Source organism: Cygnus atratus, chromosome 11 (assembly GCF_013377495.2).
Source record: "Cygnus atratus isolate AKBS03 ecotype Queensland, Australia chromosome 11, CAtr_DNAZoo_HiC_assembly, whole genome shotgun sequence".
Taxonomy (NCBI): domain Eukaryota; kingdom Metazoa; phylum Chordata; class Aves; order Anseriformes; family Anatidae; genus Cygnus; species Cygnus atratus.
In genome coordinates this window covers 11,374,262-11,397,990 of record NC_066372.1, presented here as the reverse complement: position 1 = coordinate 11,397,990, position 23,729 = coordinate 11,374,262, and the positions used below count along the sequence as shown (strand labels likewise).

The 23,729-nt window shown below is 40.4% G+C and overlaps 1 protein-coding gene across 6 annotated transcripts; it reads right to left on the bottom strand.

The window, feature by feature from the left end:
• Positions 1-606: 606 nt before the first annotated feature.
• On the bottom strand, positions 607-23,693 carry GABPB1 (GA binding protein transcription factor subunit beta 1). 6 transcript variants are annotated; one of them, XM_035554816.2, is made up of 9 exons: positions 23,360-23,693; positions 14,037-14,144; positions 13,015-13,182; positions 12,361-12,555; positions 11,914-12,025; positions 11,443-11,556; positions 8,172-8,357; positions 7,246-7,361; positions 607-2,355 (listed from the first exon to the last, which is right to left on the bottom strand). In XM_035554816.2, the coding sequence occupies exons 2-9, from the start codon at positions 14,142-14,144 to the stop codon at positions 2,203-2,205; spliced, it is 1,152 nt and encodes a 383-aa protein (XP_035410709.1). In that variant the 5' UTR covers positions 23,360-23,693; the 3' UTR covers positions 607-2,202. The 6 variants fall into 6 exon arrangements, with proteins under 6 accessions (XP_035410709.1, XP_035410708.1, XP_050569024.1 ...); XM_035554815.2 differs by lacking the exon at positions 23,360-23,693 and adding an exon at positions 21,328-21,524; XM_050713067.1 differs by lacking the exon at positions 23,360-23,693 and adding an exon at positions 20,544-20,654.
• Positions 23,694-23,729: the final 36 nt, after the last annotated feature.

Here is a 23,729-nt window from a genome sequence, read left to right as displayed (position 1 = left end):
TTCTTATCGTTATTAAGAGTTCACACAGATTAAACTGTAGTTAAGTTTGTGGGATGTGAGGACACAAATGTTATTCTGTGATCAAAATAATTCAGTTGGAGAAATGTCTAACCAGCACATTTGACTAATTTTTTCCTGCTTTTACTAGCAACATAATGGATAATTTTTAAGAAAACCCTAAAATACACTAAGTTTCCAATTAGTCACTGCAGAAGGCTTGCTTCAAGTTCTAGGACAAACTGAGTACTATTACATACTGGGAAAATAATCTAAAAACCACCACCATAGATTTGCATTGCTACCATCTCGTGATTATTTTCAGGTCCTAATTTACCAATTTGAATCACATTTGCCAACTTATTAATAAATATTAGGCTTTTTTCATAACTAACAATTCTACAACCTCACATCCAAGTTTGAAGGAGAAAGATTGATGCTGTTTTGTATAATGCAATTCTGTGCCCACTCTTCCCTCTTACCTTTGTGGGATTTTCTCAGTCTAACACTGTTTTTTCATATTCTTTTGACACATCTGCCTAACACATCAGTTTTGACTTTCCAGTGCAGATAAAAACAATTGAAATGGAATTGATTCTACACTATATATATGTGGAAAAGATATTTAATTGTAAAATAGAAAAAGTAGGCCAGAGTACAGTTTTAAGGGTAATTCTTCTGTATACAGTATAGATAAACTAGACTTTTTGCTTAAGTTTATATAAACAATTCCATAAAAGCAGTGAAACATGGAACAACAAAGCAAAGCACAAATAGTTTTATCTTACAAAAAAGGAATCTGCACAGTAGTTCAAAATGTATGTAACACAGCACTGAACAATCTTAAGGCAGCTCAGTCTAAGCACAGGACTAGAAGCCAGGAACTCCTGAGATCCATTCCCAGGTCTACCACAGATTCATGTGGTCTTGGGCCAATTGTTTAACACTCCTTGTGTTGCGCTTATACCAGTTATAAAATTGAGACACTCACTTACCTGCCTCAGGCAGTATAGTAAGGGTTCTTTAAAAGATTTTACAATGCTCTGAAGATGTTATGTTTTATATAAATCTTAAGTATAATATATCACTGCACAGACACACACAAACACAGTATCACAGTGAAGAACAATGATGCCAGGTAAGAGCAGCATCACTACAACATAAAAAATTCCTTGTCCAATTGCATAATTAAAACGGAAAAGTCTGTTTAGAAAATGCATCAATGAAATAATGTCAAGGCTATTGGGGAAAACATATCAATAGAATATTCTAAAAGAACTACTCTTTGTGTTCCAGTGGAGACATTCTTTTCCACTCATTACCGAATTATAAAATGTTTGTATGTGAAAACTGTAAGACGCAAAATTTCAATGCCTCCACTATCAAATTTTGCCTGTTATGTAAATTAGGATTTTCTGTTTTGTTTTGATTACAAATTACATTCTTTCAAGAAATATACCATCCACAATAAAACTGGCTGCTAGCTTACTTCAAATGACCTATAGGCTAAACATTTTTCTCATCGTTGCTGAAAAATACTTAGGCTAGATGTATGTGTAGAAATTATAAAAACATGCAGCATATGTACAAACTGAAAAGTTTAAAAAATATTAGCTTCATATACAGGTAAATCTACTTGGATATATTTGAAATTAAATATAAAAATTTCACCGCCTAAAAAAAACCCAAAAAATGGTTTTCAGAGAATCTGAGACAACTATTTAAAGCTGTACAAAGATTTCCACCTGGAAATGACTTATTCAGAGAAGTTTAAGTTGTTATCATGTAGAAATAACTGTTAATTCATTTTGTCACATAATTCATTTTCAAGTTGTCAGCTTAAATCAACATCACCCTTAAAACTGTCCTGTTTTTCAGAAGTTAGATTCATACTAAAATCAAAAATTTCACAAAAACATTGGCTTCTCATGTTTCTGGATCCCTTCAAAAAGATTTATCAACTTATTTTGAAACTGTAAAAAAAACAACTATTTACAGTATTTCATTTTAAATACTTTTCACAATTTCTAAATTCAGAATTTTTATGTTACAAGAAATTCATCAGAGCTCACGGCTTAAGTCCAGTTATCAACTTGTAGCATCTTCTCTATCATGTAATCCTGTGTCTGTACCTATACAGTGTACAGTTCAAGATTGTACTGCAGGTTTTTGAAAGTAACAGGCTTTGCAGTATGTTCTCGTTTATTAAACAGCTTCTTTATTAGTCTGGAGGCGGTTCATTGCCTCTAACTTCTGCCGATAGGCCTCTGCTTCTTGCTCTTTCTTTAGAAGCTGCTGACGATATTTTTGTGCTTCTCTGTTTGCCTCATCCAGCTGCTTCTGAAGAGTTTCTCTTTCCTATTAAAAACAGAACCAGCAATATTTTGTCAAATATGTATTAAATGCAAGTTAAAATGGCAAATACTTTTTCTTTACATGCAGGTTAAGTGTTAGGGCATCACGTAGAAACTGTTCAGTTCTTACTTGGGCAAACCTATACGAATGCTGCTCAGTACATTAGACATGAATCTTGACACAATTTCTCACAGTAAGACTTGAAGTCTAAATATAGTAAAACTAAGTTTCTTTAGCTGCAGAGATAAGCAAGTCTTCAAAGAAAAACGGTGCAGTACAAAAACAGATAGCGATCAAATACTAACATGACATAGTATCATTTTCCCAATGATTCAATTCCCTGTGATTTTTTTTAAATCAACTTCTAATAAGAATGGAATCCAATCTAACAGGACTGTCAATTTCCATTGTATTTCTAATCAGATAGTACTGTCTGTTACAAAAACTGATACCTATCAGCAGTGTGCACTGGAAAGTGACAGCTACTCACTAACTGGAATATATACATACTTAGTTTCTTAAATGAAGTGATTTAAGTGATTGATACCATGCAATGCAGAGGTATAACAACATCCCCAAGGACACTGCAGATTTATGAATTAACAGGTATTTAGTGAGGTAAGCTTTTTGAACCCAAGAGGACTAACTTATGCACCATTCTGCATACAAATCATATGGGGATGGCTATAACGTGGCTTCCAAGCAAAATAATATGGAAAATGCCACTTCCTACAAAGCTTCCACAGGAACTACGGAGAATGTATTTCTATCTGCAGTGACGTCGATACTATAATTTTGTTTGATGCTGTACTGAGCCTAATTGAAAAAGCAATTTGCTTGGAAAAACAGTTTTGTTTTGATCTTCAACCAAATACTATTTTATTAAAGTAAGTGTATCATATTTTATGAGTAAGGTAGTATTTGATTTCACATCATTTTTCCACTGTAGCTGAAGTAGCCACAGGAAGGAGGCTGTCAGAGAAGCAATCTATTTCCCACAAAAACAAAACTGTCAAAAACTGAGACCCAGCAAAAGTAAGTTGCCTTTTCACCTTATCCCCATCTCAGCAGTTCAGCATCACATTCCCATTTAACACCTCAAACAGTTGTTCAACATTTCTCCTCCCACCCCCAGAACAGCATCCCTATTCTTCACCTCTGATACACTCACATATTTTCATGATCAGAGCCTGAAAATACAAAATACCCTGCCTCCCTTCTACTTGCTACAGTTCTCAGTACTTGTCACAGCCACTTTTAGCAGTCACATGCTGTGCTGAATGTGCTGAAATACAATGACATAGGTGATCTGATCATTGCTAACAGCAGCATCTGTATATCAAAAACAACAGCTGAAGGAGCAGTATTATTAAGTTTAGAAAGACTAGCTATAAAACAGAACAGCGTTAACTCTGTAAATGAAACCTGATTTTACACAAGGTTTTAAGAGCTAAAAGAAGCTAGCATTCATGGATTTGCTTCATTTGGAAATAAAATGAGAGCTCATCTGATCTTGTTGCTTATTTGAAAAGGATATTCAGCCTCCATCTCTGAAAATTTGGATTCTGCTTTTTAAGTAGCATTATAAATGGCCAACCCATGTAGCTACTAGAGTGACCAGTGCCAAATGCTAAGGCAAAACGAACGGTGGAGCCTACATCTCACAAAGGATCTGAAATACACCAGTGTTGTTCCAGCACCAGTCCAACCAAAACATACTGCTATTTCTGTAATTATCGATGTAATTTAAGCAGAGCCAACAAAGCTTACATAATACAGCCTTGGGGAGTACTAAGTTGGGGAAAAGTTGCTACAGACAATTCTTAAAGTAGTAGTCAAAACAGTGGATCCTGCTACCCATGCAAAGTGGGCCTTCCCTCTTGTGAGCACTGAGCTCTGGCATAATCTGAGCTGAGCATTATCTATCTCACAAATTTGTCACACAATTAAATGTCCTACTGTCAAGAAGCAGAGCTGGTCTACTGGGCTGCAGAAGGGTGAGAACCAGCAGCAGCTCATTGGCCAGAGGCTCTGCAGCACATTACAAAAAATAAGGCACTATCACTACTGCAGCCACATGCAGACTGTAAGCACTCATGGGCAGAGATCAAACTCAGAACAATTCTTGTGAGCACTTTCCACAGAAGGGAGAAATAGAGATGTACAGCCACATTGGGTGTAAGCACATTAAGAAAAGGATGGACAAAAGGAGAAAAAAATGAGTCTCAGTGGCAGAGACAGCAAGATAAAACCAGTAACTATCAGGCAGACTAGCAACTCAAAGCATGTAGATTTGTCAGAGAACTAACACATGTAGTTTTCATACAGACCTAGTCTTTATGTAAGCAGAATAAGCTCAAGAACTGGGGCCAAATATACCAACTATGGAAGTGGACAGAAACCAACGCTTCTGGAGGAACATTACAGACCTACTGTGGACTGAACAGTGAAAACTGGTTCCTTAACTTTGTCAACTAAGATTAAGGACGACTATAACTGGGGTCTTAATTTCAACAAATCTAGAAAATGTTCTTAGGGCACTCTTCAGAACACGAGAGAAAATGTTTTAATTCTCTAAAATCCTTTTCTACCATATAAAAGCTTATACAGATAAAAATCAGGTTAGAGAAGTTTGAGTGCTCTTAAGGAATCTTCCATTTTATAAGGGAATTTTCTTTATTACATACAACTTTCCTTAACAGTCTACATATTGAAGATAGAGGTACCTATAATTAAAATAACCAAGCTAAGCAGGAAAAAGCAGGAATGTGAATTCACTAATACAATTCATTTACAAACAAAATTTTTTAGTCTAATTGTCCTGGTTGTTTCTAAAGCATGTCACCTTTTCAACATGCAACAAGACAGTAACATTCAAGAATGAAAATACAATTCACTGTATGTTAATGAATTATGCGTGAAAATGAAAAACAGACCATGTGCATGACAGTGTTTTTTTTGCTGCCATCATATGTTTAATTAAACATCACACAGCTTAGGAAGACTGCTATCCCTCTCAAAAATGAGCTGCAATGATTGAATTTAACAGGCAAATGAGAAAGTCAAAAAACATCACTACAGTATTAATTATTCACAATACTTTCACAAGAAGGTTTGTCACCTCATGAGTGGGAGGGAGTTGAACTAAGATTTTCAAACTACAATTAACTGTTTGTACACTGAGTTTAAAGCATCTGAAGACAGCACTCTTTGCCTCAAATCAAGTCTTTATAATGAAATAAAGGAATGAATCACCGATGAGGCAAATAAACCAATCATCAGTAATAAAGGTTTTCCACATCAAAAAATTATTTTGAAGTGGAAGGGGTCGCACTCCCTCCATATCCAGATATATACTTCTACTATGATAAACTTGGAAGTGAACTGACTTCCCGTGCACTTCCTTAATGCCCCAGTTACCAAAGATGGGGAGCACCACACCAAGGCTCTGGAAGTCAACCGGCCTCTACACAGGGGCAGAGGTCTGTACGTGTATTTCCAGTTGTATAATCAGGGACAAGGTCAGTCATCAAAACTAGCACTTAAAGGAAACAAATAGAGTCCTTCATTTTCACCAACTACTTTTAAAATTCTATAAAAGTATTTAAAATATCTAATTGAAGTTGGCAGTCCCCTTAAAGAATTATTTGCATTATTATACCAACTATCTGTAACTAGGAACAGGTCAATTTATTCCTTAACCAATCTGAATTTTTTTTTTCCCCTTTACCTAACAATTATTATTTAAGGAAAGGTAATTTCCTGTAGCAATAATTCAGGCAGATGTTTAAAAGTGTGAACAAAAAAAAAGTTTTTATTGTAACAGTCATACAATTTTAAAAAACGCAGCAAGAAAATTTTAACTGTCATGATAATCTGTAATGACCACAAAGCTGCAAAGGCCAAAAGTATTTGATATGACAACTTAAGGACAGAGAAAGTCAATGATGAAAGGTGGTAATTATTGTTACTAGACATGGACAAGGCATAGCACACACTGTACAATAAATAATATTCAATTGCGCACAAATTGTTATTCAATAATGTGAACAGAAGTCAGAGAATACAACCTTTGATAAATGAAGTAGCATGGAATTGACAAAATGAGAACTCACAGCCTAGTCAAGCCTGACAGCAATTTTCATAAACTTTTCACCACAACTAGTCAGCACAGTTAGAATTAACATAAAAGGGGATTAGATGGTTGACCTATTGTTGTAATATTTTAAAAAAAGCTACAGTTTTAAATTGAATGGCTATATCCGTTCATCATATATGAAAAGCCCTCTTAATGTTGATAGGTCATCTGTGTTGTAATTTCAAAAAACATTATGATGCAAAGATATGTAATAGAAAACTGCTCCAGAATTAAAAAAGGGAAAAAAAAGAAAGATAAAAATTGACAAACCCAGAATCTTACTGTTTCATATTGCCTTTAACAGTTATCTAGTTATCATGAACGGTAAGGAAACGTTGCTAAGAATGTGATCTCACAATCAGGACAAGCATATGGCCATAAAACACAGATGAGGGGACAGTATTCTCATTCACTGCTATCATGTCAAGTTACGTGATAATATGTTATCAGTATCTAGTTTTAAAAGCTAGCTAGTGATCTTAGAGGGAAAAAAACGTTAAACTACCAAAAACTTCAACGAATGTCATTTTCATGTGCAGGACAGAGGATGAAGCAAAAGGCACTCCTGTATTCTTTTTACAACAACCTTGTAACAGATAAATTCCAGTAACAGGGGAGACTGAACAAGTTATTGTATCACACTCTTCATTCTTCTGTTACACAGAAACTTAGCTTTAAAACAACACCAAAAAGCACAACCACATATTCAGTGCTGCACACTCTGGTTAATACACATCACGTAAGAGACTCCTTACTTCTATTTCTGCAGACTCCACACGATTTTCAACAATCTCAATGCACTGTCTCTTGACTGGCGGTTCTTCACTTATCACAGTTTCTTCAGCAATATCTGTTGCTGGAACTGTTAATACTGAAAGCGTATTTGTACATATAAATACACTTTAGTTCAAACAATATTTGCACAATATAAAACTCAGATATTTTTATTAACAGCAGTAAAATGCAAAGTATTTCCCTTAAAAAAATGCAACTCTATACAAGTGCATTATATAGCCAGCTCTACAAAAGTGACTTACAAAGCCAGTGCAGAGAAAACACTCTAAAAGCTTTAGCTATTTATATGCTACTGAAGAATGCTTTCTGACAACTAGCTGTACTTATTCATACACATGGTGGACCAAATCATTTGTCTCCAACGTACAACTCTTCAAGCTTCGTACTTGGAATCCTCACGAAAAAAAGAGAAATCACTTTTGCCTAAATAGCACTCATTGGCAGAGCATCTTGAAAAGAACCCATCCAGAACACACGCTTGCCACAAAACAGCACTTGTTACACTAACAGCTTCCACAAACAAAGTACATAGGGCCCAAGAGGGACAATTTTTGTCATCCTGGCTTCACTGGTTCTGAGACTGCCCCCTTCCAAAACCCCAGACTTCCTGAGGGCAAAGCAAGCAGTTACCACTTTGCCCCTGTATGTCCTATGTCTTACCCATACCGTTTAGTAATTCTTTTGTTCTTTCTCCTAATGCAGAAGCTCAGCTGACACATGGCAACTCACTGAACTGCCATAGCTCGTATGTCTGAGCCTTTTGCAGTGAAAGAATTCAAAAGTGTATTCAAACTAATTACCACACAAAAATTTCCAAGCTATTTGCATCTAACAACTTATTACTATATGTAAAATGGATTCTCAAACTATGCAAGTTTCCACCTACCTTGCTGTCCATCTGGCATGGTCACAATGATTGGCTGCCCTATTCCACTGGTTGGAATTGAATGCAGATTACCAAGCTGAATGCCATCTGTAACTATAGTAATAACTTGCTGACCTCCAGAACTGACAACTTGCTGAATAGCACCATCCACAGATTCTGCAGTCACAACTTCTTCTGTCGCCACAACTATCAACAGATTAGCAAAGGAACTAAATCAATTTATAAGTTAAAGTTTATGATTTCAAATGCATTTTGCTAAAGCCAAGGAAGAATTTCTTCCATGTCGTTTCAAAGGTGATCCTCCCCCAAATTAATGCATTACTACACATTATGTCATTAATATAAAACTTTCACCAGGCATTAACATTTTGAAAAACATAAAGCATTTTTAACATAAAGCATTAACATTTTGAAATATATATGCAATTCTGTTCTGTTTTACCTTGCTCGGTATAATCTATTTTTATTTATTATGTTTCTTAATATACACACCCCACTCAAAAAAGACTACTTGGGTTCAGTGTTAACATTGCATCAAGAGTTGTTTTAAGAATACAAATATTTTTTTGCAACGTACACAGAATTCAGCATTCAGAACAACGGCACATACCACAGCTTGTACTACACACCGTAACTGAGGCCTTACACTACCACCCTTATCTTCTTAAAACAACACGATACTGAGACAAAGAGCAAGATCACTAGGAACACAATCAAAGAATCTCAGGCACATTAACTCTGTATTTTATTTTCAATTTGTAAGGTAAAAGCAAAGCCTTTGATTTAAATAATAGACATTAGAGGGCTTCCTATCTACAGGGATGGAATTAAACCCCTATAGGCTGTGTTGTGATGCTTGAGATGAGAGAAGGTAGATAAAACCCTGAAGCTTTCATCTTTTAAATTAATTACAATACAACATACACACAGTCACTCTGTAGTTCAAATGACTGCAGTCATTGCCCTCTGAAGATCTTTATGTTCAGAGATTACTGTCCTATAGCACTGCTTAAATATTCAGAGAGTGTTTGTTCCGTAAACCAAAACAGTAAGTTGTACATGAATAAGTGGTACTGTATTGAACTTGATTTGGCTTCCAAGTAAGAGACTACTGTGACAAAGAATTCCAAGTTGCAACTGCCAATACTAGCTGCTGTGGCAAACAGCTCTGATCTTTCAGTTTCAAACTCAACGCTGGGCTTTCCATTCTGGAAGGAGACATTAGGACTTCTGCATGAGACCTTGGAATAAAAACCTTTGAGATTTTGTCTGAAAACGTATTTATGGGAGTATTTTTCTTTAACACGAATAAAGTCCTTATTCTTTCCTCACTCTTTTAATTTATATCCCTATAAACCTTAATTATCACACAATTTCATACGATAAAGGAAAGTTTAAGTAATTTAAAACAGAAGCACTGATATATTCAAGAATTTCTAAATTAATGTGTGTTATTTTCTTCTGCAGCATGCACAGGGGAGAACTCCTGCACGCACAATGAGATACGCCTCGTTCCACTACAGCACACCAAACATTGCATTCCAAATACACACCTTAAACCAGACACTTCTCTAAATTTTCTCCACTCAGAGCTCCATACACACATTATGAATCATATTAGCACATAACATTCATCTTCTCATACGCACTTCACTTGAGTAAAAACTAAAAACAAGCATGATTCTACTCAGCTACAATGAGAAGCATATTTCTTTCTTTGATTTTACAAAATTAGAGTGTTTTTAACTGTAAGCCATGAGGAACTAGAGGGAAGAGATCAGAGTAAAGTTCACCTGGAAGGGAGAGAAAAATCTAGAAAGAAACAACATAAACAACATAAAAGGCAGAATCTAATTGCTCTATCCAAGCTTATACAACCTTAAATACAGGAGGGTAAATAAAAGCCAAAACCAGAATTTTCACCTCTACAATTTTAGGAAATGTAAGTGGACTGTTTTTATTTTTTTATTTTTATTTATTTTTTTACAAGATGAGCACAACAGAGAGGGTACATGGCTTTGAGGTTTGTTTTTTGTGTGTGTGTGTGTGTGTGTATGTTGGGTTTCTTTTTTTCACTTGAACACACTTACTGTTGATGCACAGTAATGAAAAGCTGCTTTTGTATCCTTTATAAGCTGTTAAAGGAGTAAGATTCCAGGAAACCATTTACTGTAAGTAAGATGCTGCAAGACTTCCCATACTTCTGCATAAAAATCAAAGTAGAAAAACTGAACTACACAGGAGGGTTAAGTATGATGGACGTTGCATTACTGAAGGTGAGAAGCTACTGCATTAAAGTTTGAAGTGTATTTCTTCCTGCCTGTCATCTCCTGCCTACACTCTAACAATGTTTTATCTTCAGTGGTTTGCTGACATGTAACGTCGGTTACAGTAGGGCACTGCAAGGGTAGGTCCATGAAACATGAGAACACTCAGCTACCAAAGTCTATCTACTACCAAGTTCTTGGTACACATCTAATACTGCGTAATCCTACACAATCCCTTCTCTCAAGTTTCTCTCTCCTACAATTAGATCTGAGTTTCATTGAAATATATGAATTGATTGAAAACATCATCCGCTTTTTCTGTAATTAAAGGCATCACATTTTGGTTTTGAATCATCCACTTCACTTGCAATATATAAATGTCATAGAATAGTATAGCTGCACTTAGACACTGCTCTAAGAATTAGAAGAGCTGGACTAAGCAGAAATTCTGCAGGACTTCAAAATACTTGGAGGTGACAACTCAGATATATGTTGGGATGCAGCTGTCATGCCAGCAAGTCTGGGAGTCCTTCCACCTCCAGTGAAAGCTGTGTCCTTAAGAATGATGTCTACTGCAGAGCTGAATTCTGTGAGAATTAAGCACCAAAGATTTTGGCCTCACAAAGTTTCTCATTGGGGGCCATTTCCCATAACTTAGCGGAAAGAAGCATTCAAAGGAAGCAGTCTCAAACCAAATGCAACTAGACTGCACGTAGACAAAGATGTGAATTCAATCTCCTGAATTATGCTCACTTTCAGCAAGAATGAACATTAGTAGCATTAGGCTGACAAATTTCTGACCAGATGTGGTCAGAAGTCTTATTAAGCAATAGTTGTACACATGTATCTACCAATCTATTGGGTGAAAGAAAAGGAAGGTTTTTGTTAACATTGGAAAAAAAAAGTCCTTGCTTCTGCACGAACTATATCACAAAAATCCCCAGTTATATACTTTGTTTTAGTTTATTAAAGAAGATAAGTTGTTAGTAACATGGCTTTCTAACCTGGTGTTTCTGAAGAATTAGACAACGGTGCTGATGCTTCCGCTAAAGCCGCTAACGTGGCTAACACCGATGTTGATGAATTTCCAAACTGCACAGCAGACACTCCTGTCTCATCTAGAAGGAGGAAAAAAAAGTTAGTTGATATTTTAACAGCCAATGAAACCCCTTTTACATTTTTATTGTACTGAAGTTTCTAATACACACTGTTCTCGGCAACTTTCTGCTAAACCAGAGTGCTATTCTGAAAGCACGTTTGTGAAATAAATACAACTGATAAAAGAACTTCCTTCATAAAGATAAATTAAGTACTTAAGTATTTACAACACGTAAGGAACACTGAATAGTTATATGCAAGTACTCTATTCTTACCATTATTTTTCCTAAAGCCTTTTCACTAAATGTAAAATCCTAGCTATCCTGTAGGCAACTAAATACCCGTTCCATCTGATGTATTTGCAGAAGATACCAGACCTGTTAGGTTCACCACCCCTCCAGGTCCAATGATGAACTGTGGTGTTGCTGCATGTATTGTCACAGTATCCGGACTCTCTGGATTCGTATTGATTTGGTTCTGCATTGCAATCTAGGAGACAAAGGTAGTAATATCATTCCAACTGTAGATACGAAGAATTATTTACCTTCTAAGAACTAGAATAATTGAATATTACACACAAACAGGGAGGATCTCCCTAGTTATATTCATGCAATAAACACATACAGTGTCACATCCTGTGCTCTGCTAAACATGTCAGAAACATTTTTTGGCTGAAATCTGAAGACAAGCATGTTGATAAGTATGTTAATATTGGCAATATGGCAATACGTTAAATTTTACGGCTATATTAAAACCTTAGCTGATCACACATGTAAACAAGTACTTTGCTATAAATTCCCTTACCATCATGAATTAAAAGTTACCTGTAATATTTCAGCAAGGTCTTCATTTCCATTGTCTATTGCAATGTCCAATGCAGTTTTGCAAAATTTACTCTGAGCATGAACATCTGCTCCGTACTTTATTAAGAGTTCTACAACTTCTTGGTGGTTATGTTCAGTAGCCCAGTGAAGTGCAGTCATTTTGAGCATGTCCTTTGCATTGACATCGGCACCATGCTACAAACAACATTGAGTAAACTATGTCATTAGAAGTAAATGAATTAAATAATGCCACTCATGAAACAAAGCCCAAAATTGTCTCTCTCCAGCCATAGTGTCCTGTTACCTTTCAAGAAAACTATAAATGTATAAGGTCTTCAACCTAAGTACCACTAGTTATTTACCTCAAAGGACCGAATACTCCCCAAAACATAACCTTTCTTGGTTCTAAAAGCTGTTACTCACACAATACCAAGTTAGAAAGGAATATTTTTTGGAACAGCAATAAATAATTCACCTGAAATCACGATTTTAATTAATATTAAAATAAATTACAACTGAATAGGAAAACAAAGCTCCCAATACATACAGTATAAATACGTCTTGATGTTAGATTCACAACTAAAAGGAAATCACACATTTTACCACAAACCATTGTAATATCTCTGGCTCAGACCTTGTTTCAGCAGTTCTTACCTTAAGTAAGACTTCTACTATGCTGGCATGGCCTTCTGATGCTGCCATATGTAATGGAGTTCTGTCCACTTTTGTTCTGGCATCACGACTTACACCTGCTCGCAGCAACACTTCTGTCGTTGAGTAGTGTCCATACTGTGCTGCTAGATGAAGTGGAGATGTTCCCAACTGTAATTTAACAGAAAAAAGTGGACTTTTAACAGATGTCAGTATGAAGTATTTCTTCTTATTCTGGGGCTATCAAACTTGGGTGTTAGGCCACCACTTCAAATTATCTTCCCTTGCAGCCACAATGAAATAAGCTATCAAGGCTTTCACAGAGTATAAGGAGGAAAAAAAGTTTAACTTTTTTTCAGTAATGACAACACACTAGAAACAGATCACCGTTTTAGATTTTCTCCTGTCTTTTTAAGGTGTGATGTTTCAAAGGGCCTAACCCTGTTTTTAGTATTGGTCAACATACCATAACATCCAAAGGGACCTCTGGAAGTCATCTAACTCTAATCTCCTGCTCAAAACAGACTCAACTTGACAGATAGGTGACCACATAGATTAAAGTTCTTAAGGGGTTGCAAATACCCTAAAATTTTAGATACCTGCCTTAGTCTACACAACCCACTTAAAGCATAGGCACCTCAGAGCACCTATATCAGGAAACTCTCAAGTGCATGTATTAGGTAGCGGGGACTGCTGTCTTAATTCAGAACTCTTGCTATACTAAACGTATAAACACTGTAAGTAGGAGGATGATTGTTACTTCCCTTATTAACCACTCCAAAGTTCATTTTAACAGCCATCAGAAGGAACTTTTTCAGACTGTTACAAAATTTAGTAGAAGATCAGACCATACGAAGAAACAACGAAATTTAATTTTGAATTAGACATCAAATGATGTGCCCGCAAGATTTCAAAAAGAAACTCCCAGGGCCAGCAATATAAATGCTTATTTGTAATAATCCTGTTTTCTTTTTCAGGTGAGGGAAGTAAAAGAATTTACTGAACACTGCAAAAGTTTTCATTACCCAATCTGTGGTAAAAGGCGCTCCATTTGCCATCAAAATGCGAACTTCATCATCTTGTCCTGCTCGTGCAGCTTCTAGAAGTTTCTTTCCCAAATCTACTAGTGACATCTAGTGAAGGACATAAAGGAACACAAAGAAAACAATATATACATAACATTAATACTGTTTTAAGCGCACAAATATGGCTGTAATGTCTTTTAATGACTATTTCTGAACTACTCTGAAAGTTCAAAAACTTTAAAGTTCAGACTTATAAGCTGGTATTTTAGCCATGACCTTGCTTGACTGCAAGAAGCAGACTGATTTTAGAATTACTTTTGTCAGTCAAACAGAACTGACATTGGGGTGAAGATTTCCGTATTACAATGCTGTAACCATAGCAGTCTCAACATTATATCAAAGCAAAGTTAAAGTGGACTAGCCGCATATTTCTTAAAAGAAAACCTGGTTCAGAAGCTCTCACCTGATACCACAGCCTTCTGTAGCTTTGTTCAGTTTTCAAAAGGTACTAAGTCAGAGACGCCATGCCACATGTCCAAAGACACTACCTTCACTTATCCAAAATGCCTATACACATTTAAGAAATTCAACTATGCAAAAGCATTTAGATGGATAAGAATACAGCACCTTTCTGGCATCTTGTCCATAACTATCATTCATTTTGTTCACCCTAAAATAATTTCTGTATTCCTAGATAGAGCACAAAGCAATAGGCACGTATTTTTGTGCTATCTGCATGAGACACACAGACTAAAATATCTCCCTGAAAACAAATGTTACTACCTCCATCAGCTGCCTACAGCTACTAAAAATGTGCTAAGTTTGTAGACTTGAGACACTGGCTGGAAAACTTTCGCGTCATCTTTAGGTAATCTCCTATCTCCCTTTTTTTTTTTAAAAAAAAACAAACAAACACGTAGAAGATGTGTAATTTAGAGCATGTAAAATTATATGTAAACAAAAGACACCTATCTACATTCCTATTGCAAAGATTTAAACCCACTCTGCTTCACACTTGCTATTAAATATGCTCAATAATAAAATTTAGAACTAAATCGTAACTCATGCTACTAACCAAAATATGGTATTAAATGTTCAGTCCTGTATCTATGCTTTCCACTACCAGGATGTCAAGAACAGAATTACTTTCATCAGTTTGCTTTCCAGTCACAACTAAGAGTTAAGCCTTGATGACTAATAACAGCAGTAACAAGGCCATGCAGCCTATCTCCTATGCAGAGTGTCAGTGTATGAGTTCAGAAAGAAATCCCAATAGGATCATTTTTAATCTCTTTTCTTAAGCCTATACTTCTACCACAAAACCACCTTATTTAGAAAGTTCTCTGCACCTGGGTCAACTGGCAAACTGTGTGGCGTGTTGCTAAATGAGCTGAAAGTTATTGATTTTGGAAGGAACGAGGAAGCAGGAAGGGGGAAAAAATACTGCAAACACAGAACTCCAGCATGTATCAGTAGAGCCACAAACAGGAGCAAAACTGACTGCTGGCACCAATATTCCCTCCGCCAAGATAATACTCCATTTACGTCCATCCTAGCACGCAAGCACATTTTGACTTAGCCAGCCAGAAAAGGAGAGAGGAGCAGGAAGGTGGCAAGGGCAGGCCAAATACAGACAATGGGAAAAGGAAGGAAAGAAGGAGCACACGGTCAGGTGCAGAGGAAGGGACAGCAGCTGGCTCTCTGCCATGAAGAGAAAAAGCAAAAGAGAAACAGGAATAAGAGAAAAACCTACTACTTGTCCCCGTTAAAAGGAGACACTAAGGGTAATGATACAAAACAGTAGGGCAGAGAGGATGTTTGTCAAGTGCAGCAGTGAAGTAAAGGAGCAAAGTATTCCCTCTATATGGCACCCTTTTTTTTTTTTTTTTTGGAGGGGTGTGAGGGATGGCAATTTAGGAGGGGAAAAAAGCACACAAAGACTTTTCTGATGGTCTAATACCACATCAGGAACCTCAGAAGTGAAAGAAAAGCTGTAACAATCCAAATTACTGAAGTTAGGAACAAATTCAGAAATACAATTCATTTTCCTTGTACCATCTATACTGGTAAAATTAACTGCAAAGCTGTTACCAAAGCTCTGTACAACAAAAGCAAGCAGCAAAAAAAAAAAAAAAAAAAAAAAAAAAATCAATCAATCAATTACGTTGGCCTGAAAAAGAAAGAAACGAAATGTTTTAACTAAGGAAAGGAAAAAGAGGGACCTGGAAGATCATACATGATACCACCTCCACCACCGTGTATTTTTATATCAACCGAAGAAAGCGTTAGTTAATATAAAGTGTTTGTGTTTTAAACTAGCACAAAACATCACATCAGTTTACATGTGTGTGTGATGTAGAACTTTAACTTCAGTTACGATAACATTTATTTCAGAAATGAAGTTTGAGATCTCCTAGAGAGCTTGAAAGCATGCTCAGGCCATCTAGTGGAAGAAAATGACAGAACTAGCAGAGCTGCACGCTTGGACTCAAAAATAAAAATCACATTGTACAGCAATAGCACACTGCAGCCGTAAACGATGCCTTTCTGACAAACTACTTGGGCACGTTCAGTCACTTTTAACCAACCAATACCAGCATTTATGACATTTCTCAGGACTAATCGACCCCAAGCTGACCTCTACTTGGCAGACCACTCCAAGGACCCATGCCATAAGGTCAGCAACCCATTAAGTAATAAACACCCCGCATTTTCCCCCAAGCTCTTTCAGTGCTAGTACCGGGACATGCCAAGGGTCTGCAGTATCACAATTTCCTTCTGCCAAAAGAATCCTTCGGCTGCCCCCTTGAGACCATTTTGTGGCACTACAACAGCACAGCGATACGATCGAAAGTTCTGTGTATAGCACAATAAAATATATTTTAAATCAAAATGAGATTTCCACTTCAAAGCAGCACTCGCAGGTAAGCGCCACTGCTTCTCCCTACAGTGACACAAATCAGCTCCGCTGCACAGCGCCGGAGGGAGCTCTTCTGCAACCGGCATCTCCATCCAGCCCGGGCAACGCTCTCTAAGAGCAATCTTTCAGGCACCAGAAGCATCAGTGGCTCTGAAATAGTCTTGAGACTACTGGATTTATTCTTATGGCAATCCGAGTATGTTTTCAGACTTGTAACAACTCTCATGCACTGTGTGAACAGAGGGGTTTGTCTACCACGGGGTAAATAGGGAAGAGCCTCTGCTGGGTTTGGGCTTCTCAGCATTCACTACCTCCTGAACTTCCACACCGCGTTACTGCAACGCATTCCGCTGAGTGCCGTTAGCCAGGTGCCACAATTAACTGGTTATTAAATGTACATCAAGGTACTATTGCAATTTCACTTTGGTTCGAAAGGAAACCATACTGCTCTTCGGTATCTTAAAACTTAACTTAGATGTAGGCCTTACACATTCTCTAAAGCTCTGGAGGTCATGTCACTTCAGAGGGGTACACAACAGCACCTGACCTGGGCTTAGGTGGAACTGCAGAAGTGCACACGAATTGGACTGTGGGGAGGGAAAGGGGCTGAAAAGCATGCAGCTTGGGAAGCCTGGGGTCCACACCACAGCCTACAGGTAACAGAGCAGTGAAGCCTGCAGTCCGAAGGAAGATTATTAAGGTTGGCTTAAAACACTGCAGCACCTTTCGGACCAGCGTCCTGTCCAGTGGGTGCCGGATCTGGCCTTTGGTCCCCTTCTGCCACTGTGGCACTGAGCATCAGCCGGTCAAAATCAACCGGCACAAAACAAATAGTTGTTGCAGAACACCTGCTAACGTGGAGATATCCCAGCTGCTGGTGCACTTCTAGCAAGGCATGCTCCTAAGAGAGATGTACTTACACTAGAACAGCATGAGTGCAGCAGTGTAATTTACCAGAGAGTCAAGTGAATCAATATACACCACATCTACGATGACGATCTGTAATCACTTCTACAAACCCCAAGACAAGCGAAGATCTAGAAAATGGTAAGAGGCTCCCCCTGCTCAAGTGGCACACAGCAGGATTATAAATGGAAGATAGCTTGAAACCCATCATTTCTGGCATCCATTTACACCCAGAAAAAGAAAGCCCTTTTCAATACACCTTTTTCCTTTTCTTATTTCAAAAAATTCAACCTCCTTCCCCAGACCTGATCTTCAGAAATGTTTTTACCCCACTCATTTCAACGTTGCACAGTACCTCTCAAAACTGAGAATAGCAATTTCTAGTTAATTTTATGCACCTATCCACACCACATAAAAAAATATTTTTAGAATACAAAGTTTAAACAGTTAGCAGTAACTATTTAAATCTTTAATCAAGCATTCAGTTTTGATCACTATTAGAATTGAACTAACAGGTCCAACTCGTTTTCTTCTCTATTTTTCCATCAACAACCTGAGTGAACTTAGAACAACTCTTCTAACCCAACTTTTCATTTCAATTAGTTTTGTAACTTTAAAAGGAACTGAAAGGCCTGCATTAAACCTAATTGTAGAATCCAAGAATGCTTTGGGTTGAAAGGGACCTTAAAGATCACCTAATTCCAAGAAAGTATTCATTAATAGCAAAATGTTTTAATTTCAGTGCTTTCAGCTTTCCTCTAGATTGTGCTGTGCTCATTAAATTCTCCCTCACTTGTTTAAACAGAAACATCCCCTTCATGTTGGACCATGTCAGCATCAGATGAAAAATACCTAAGAGAACAGATCAGAAGAGCAAACACGTAGCTGGATAACTTTGTGGTGAATGTATTCAAGCCTGTGTTTATGCAGGTCCATATTCCAATTCGGTTCATACATTAAATTAAATTAGTACCCAATCATCAATGTAGTTCCATTAAACAATGCAAGCGTTTACAAAAAAAGTCTTGCCCTTAAGAAGAAGAGTAGAGATTTGGCCCCTAACGGCAAAATACAACATCTGCAGCATCTAAGAAATATTATTATGCAACAAGGGTGAACCACTGGCACCAAGATTTGGGTTGGCACTGCCAGCGAACTACAAAGCTTTCACAGATAGATTCGGCACTAGATAACAAAGAGGTTATATTACAGCAGATAGGATTGAGATGCAGAGTATAAGGGTTTGTGATGTTGCCTTTGAACCATAACACAATCTCAGAATCTGCCTCATTCATCAAAAATGGAAGAGAATACTTTGAAACAAAAATCGCCAGTCTCTTTAATTAAAGCAACATTTTTATTATGAGGAATCTTTCTTGACAATTTCTTGCACACGGGTTGAAAAAAAGAGCTCATAAACTGCTTTTAGGAAAGAATGAATGTCGGTCAGGAGGGAGAGTCGATACCTAGTGCGCAGCGATTATTAGGTTCTGCCACGTATGTTCTTAACCTTACTCACAGGAGATTTCTGTACCCCTACAGGCACCTCATCCAAACAGCTTTTAGTCTTATTAGCGCTTCAAAACTCACCAACAGTTCAAAAAACCACTACGCTAAAGGCCTCCAATGGCTGCACTCGTAACTATCAGCACGTTTACCATGCGGCGTTCGCCGTTAAATAAAAACCACCTTAGCAAACAGGCTAAAGGCCTCCACACAACCGCTTTAAGTTAAAAGCTGTGAATGAGGAAGCCTTCCTACGGCACCTTCCTGCAGCGTCCTATCGGACGGTCTGGCCAACAGAAAGTACTGGGATTGCCGGGGAGAGAAGCGAGCCCCGGGCCCGCAGCAGCGAGCCTTGCCCCACGTTCACCCCCCACCAGCTTTCCGAGGCGCAGAGCTGCGGCTGGCGGAGCAGCTCCCCCCGGGGCCCCCTCCAGCTCCGAGCCCTCCCATGCAGCTCGGCGGCCGCGGGGCTCCTCGCCGGGCCGGGCCCAAGCCCCACTCGAGGCCCGGGCCCACGGGGCCGACCCGAGCCCCCCGGACAGCCGCAGGGCGGGAGGCCCCACGGCGGCCCCGGCCCCACGGCGGCCCCTGCCCCGCACCAGGCCGCGGCCCGCCGAGGCCGAGGCCCGGTCCCGGGGCCGGGCCGCCGCCCGCGCCCCCCTCGCGGCGGGGTCCCCGGAAGGCCGGCCGGCCCGCCCGCTCTCCCCGACAGGAAATCCTGGCTGGGCTGGGCGCTGCGGAGGGAGCCGCGGCGCCGGGTTCCGGGGGAAGTGGAATTATTTTTTACCAGCGAAGAGATCGACTTCCACATCCGGTAACGGGGCCCTATACAAAGGCGCTGACTGACCTGGAAAAGCTTGAGCCGGCCCGGGAGAAGGGTGTGGGGGAGAAACGGGCCGCGGGGCCCGGGAGCCTTACCGTGCCGCCGGCCCGCCCGCCGCCGCCGCCGCAACAACCGGGGCCGCCGGAGGCCGCCGCTCATCGGCGCCCAAAAGCCCCACACAAAAGTCCCCGCTGCTGCCCGGCGGAGGGACACGGCGGCTGAGGGGCGGGGAGGGGCGCTGCGGCTCGCCGCGCTGCGCCCCCCCTCCTTTCCCCGCCGCAGCCGCCGCCGGCCCGCGCCTCACCGCGAGGCGGCCGAACGGGCAGCGGCGGGAGGGGCGCGCGGCACTTACCCTGCGGCGGGCAGGGGGCTTTTACACCGGCACCGCCGCCCCGGCCGGAGCGGGGGGGGTGGGGGGGAAGCGGCGGAGGGATACGGCCTCGGTGCCGCCTGCCGCGCATGCGCGGCGGCGCGGGGAAAGGCGGGGGGAAGCGGGCAGCGGGACGGGGCCGCCATGTTCCCGGCCCTCCGCGGGCAGGGGCGTGAGGGGCTGCACCGCCTGGCGGCCCCTCCTTGGGGTGAACGGGGGCTTCAGGAGGGTGTGAGGGTCGGGGAGGAAGGACTTGGGGCGTGTGGCGGCTCCCGAATGATCCTGAGGCCTCGCTGGTCTGTCAGGCTGCTCTGGCCTTGAGCCTCAGGCTTGCCGTAGGGATGGTGTCTTGGGCCCTGAAATGCTTCTCCTAGGCTGGTTGGTTGCAACCCGGTTGGAAAGTGCTCATGCTCAGGTTCTCACCAAAACTATTACAGCGCAAAAATTGGGGACCATGGTAAAGCGGAGGTCCCATAATCTATATCCTTCAGTCAAAGGATAGTGGTCATAAAACTTTCCTTGTTATTTTTTGGAGATAACTATACCTTCTCAATACTCTTCACATTTGTATCAGTCTTTACAAACTCATTATTTTAGGCCCTTGAGTTATCTAACACAGCTTTGGAGAAAGCACAAATCGGCTTCCGAAGAACAAGCATCACCTCGCAGGTACCACAGACCTGGATCCTCAAGGTGCTACCATAGCAGATCTGCTCGGTACAAGAGAGAAAACACTTATTTCCTACATGAGGAAGCAGCCACCCACCTGGCGAACGCATTGGCAGGGCTCCCACTGCCGCAGTTGGCCGGGCTCTGCCTGGGTTTTGCAGCACTTTTGAGTTCGGCTGCAGGCACGAATTCTCCACGTGCTTTCTGGAAACCCAGTTAATCCTTCTTTAAATGTTGTCACCTCACTCAAGGACCTGTTGACAAGTCAGGGCCAGTTTAGTTGTTTTCCTGGGACTGGCAGCCAAAAGGGGGCACTAGAGAACAAGCCAAGACACTTTGGCGGGCTGTCGCATTTGTCATCGGCGCAGAAACCTGAAATCCAGCCTTCATCACATTTCTTTTCCAGTGCTGATACCTGTTTTGTGTCTCAGGAAGCATTTATCTTGCCATATCATTGGTTGTCATTTACACAGTAGCAGTAGATTGTGCAGAAAACGTTACAATGTCCTTACAGGCCTGCACCAAGGAGTGGGAATTCTCTTTGATGTTAGCTGCAGTACTACAAAAAGTGAGATGTACTACTGACAATCTTTTACAGAGGTGAAGAATCCAGTCTTCATTTAGTCAGGGTTCCATTAGCACTGTATATGAGTTTTCATTAGCGTGATCACACTTCAGTCTTTAAAATAGTTCTAATTTTTCATTAGAATTCACCAAAGCTGCACTTAAGAGAGACGTCTCATATAGGCAAGTCAAAACATGGTTCACATCTGTAAAGGATGTAATTTCTTCCACTTTATTTTACCCAGCTGTATAATATAGTAATTTTTAGCTTTTGTTAAGTAAATACTCTTAATACTTCTTATTAAAAAGCACAGATTTCTACTGTTTAAATTCTTTTTTTTTCATTTATTCAATACTTCCATACAGTAACATATGAAGATAGGAAAAAGTGTTTTAACCTAAGGCAACACCACAGCATGTTATAACACAATCAACACATTAGCATGTTTTAACAAGTTTTTGAATACGGTAAAACTAATTGTACAGGCAGGTCCTCCCCTTTCTATATATGGTTGGTTATATACAGCTTATGTGTATGGTTACGTGCAAGTAAGACCAAAGGATTTTCTAACTCTGTGTAAGAGAAGCAGTAAAAGGTCCCTTTGGACAAAACAGACTGGGAATCCATTTTGCACAACAGCTAGTGTGACGCTCAACAGGCGTCTTCTTTGCACCTTCATGACCTCCCTGTGTCACAGCCACCTGATTTTCCTGAAGAAGAGGATCTGTCTTTTGCAAGCTTCATTCTATAGAGGATCCTGCAGCATGAAATTGTGTTAGGGCTCCTTCTTCCTTTGCCATCTCTAGAAGTACAGAATCTCCAAGACAAACTCAACCCTCACCTGGCCCTGTTCTACTCAAGCATGTTGCAGGAAAGAGTACAGCTCACCTCCAGTCGCTCTAACCGCCTCCGCTGCTGAAGGAGAGAAACAGCCTGAGTGGATAAAGCTGCCCTGGGTGTGGCAGCAGTGCTGAGCGGGTGCACGGATGTCACCATAGTATCAGAGCCTAATATGTAGTTATTGTGGATGTTTAAAATCACATTTACAGTACTTACAAGCCTGTTTGTTGTAGGTAACACATAGACGCACACTTTGCACAATCATATTGTCAGTCTCTGCAAGAATCAACTGACCTGAGCTTAAGTACGCTTCAAGCACCTGGCATTAGAAGGCATACTGAAAGACGAAACTTCATAGTGCAAAATGCTGGTTAAGGACCAGTTTCTCCAGTCTACAAGGTGGACTAAAAAATGGCCAAGCAAAACAGTTCCGGTTCATAATTCCATTGGCAAAATGGTGCTGTAGATCAAAGCATCATTGCATTCCTCCACCTTGAATCAGGGGAAAGAGACTGTGGCAGGACAGAGCATCTGTTTGTGCAAGATCCCAGTGACACGACTGCTTGGAAACAGCTCAGCACCACGCTCTCCCAGCGTTTTAAATCCCAGAGTGACTATACCAGCACGTCCACATGTGCCTGCCACCCCTAAGGTATGCTTGAAGTAACACCACAAGCTGCACAAACACTACCAACAACAGGAAAAAAATGAGATCTGAACTTACATCATCCCCAGTCGATGCAGTATTTTCTAGGGAGAAAAAAAAAAAAAAAAGTTATTTTTGCAAGGCAAGGCATCTCGCCGTCCCACACAGCAGCAAGAGGGCCGGTTTTACACCCCCCACAGACGCTGGATGCCCCACAAAATCTGAGACCCCAAGCTTGGTGCCTTGCCCTGGGTAAGACGAAGCGAAGCCGGGCAGGTGCGAAGCCCCCGGGAGCCTGGCGGCGGGGCAGGGCGGCCTCGGCCCCGCTCCGCTCCCGGCTCGCAGCCACGGGCCGAGCCTGGGCAAGGCAGCGCGGGTGGCGGCCCCGCAGCCGGGCCCGGCTCTCCCGCAGCTTCCCCCGCACCGAGCCCGGCCCCGCGGCCCCGAT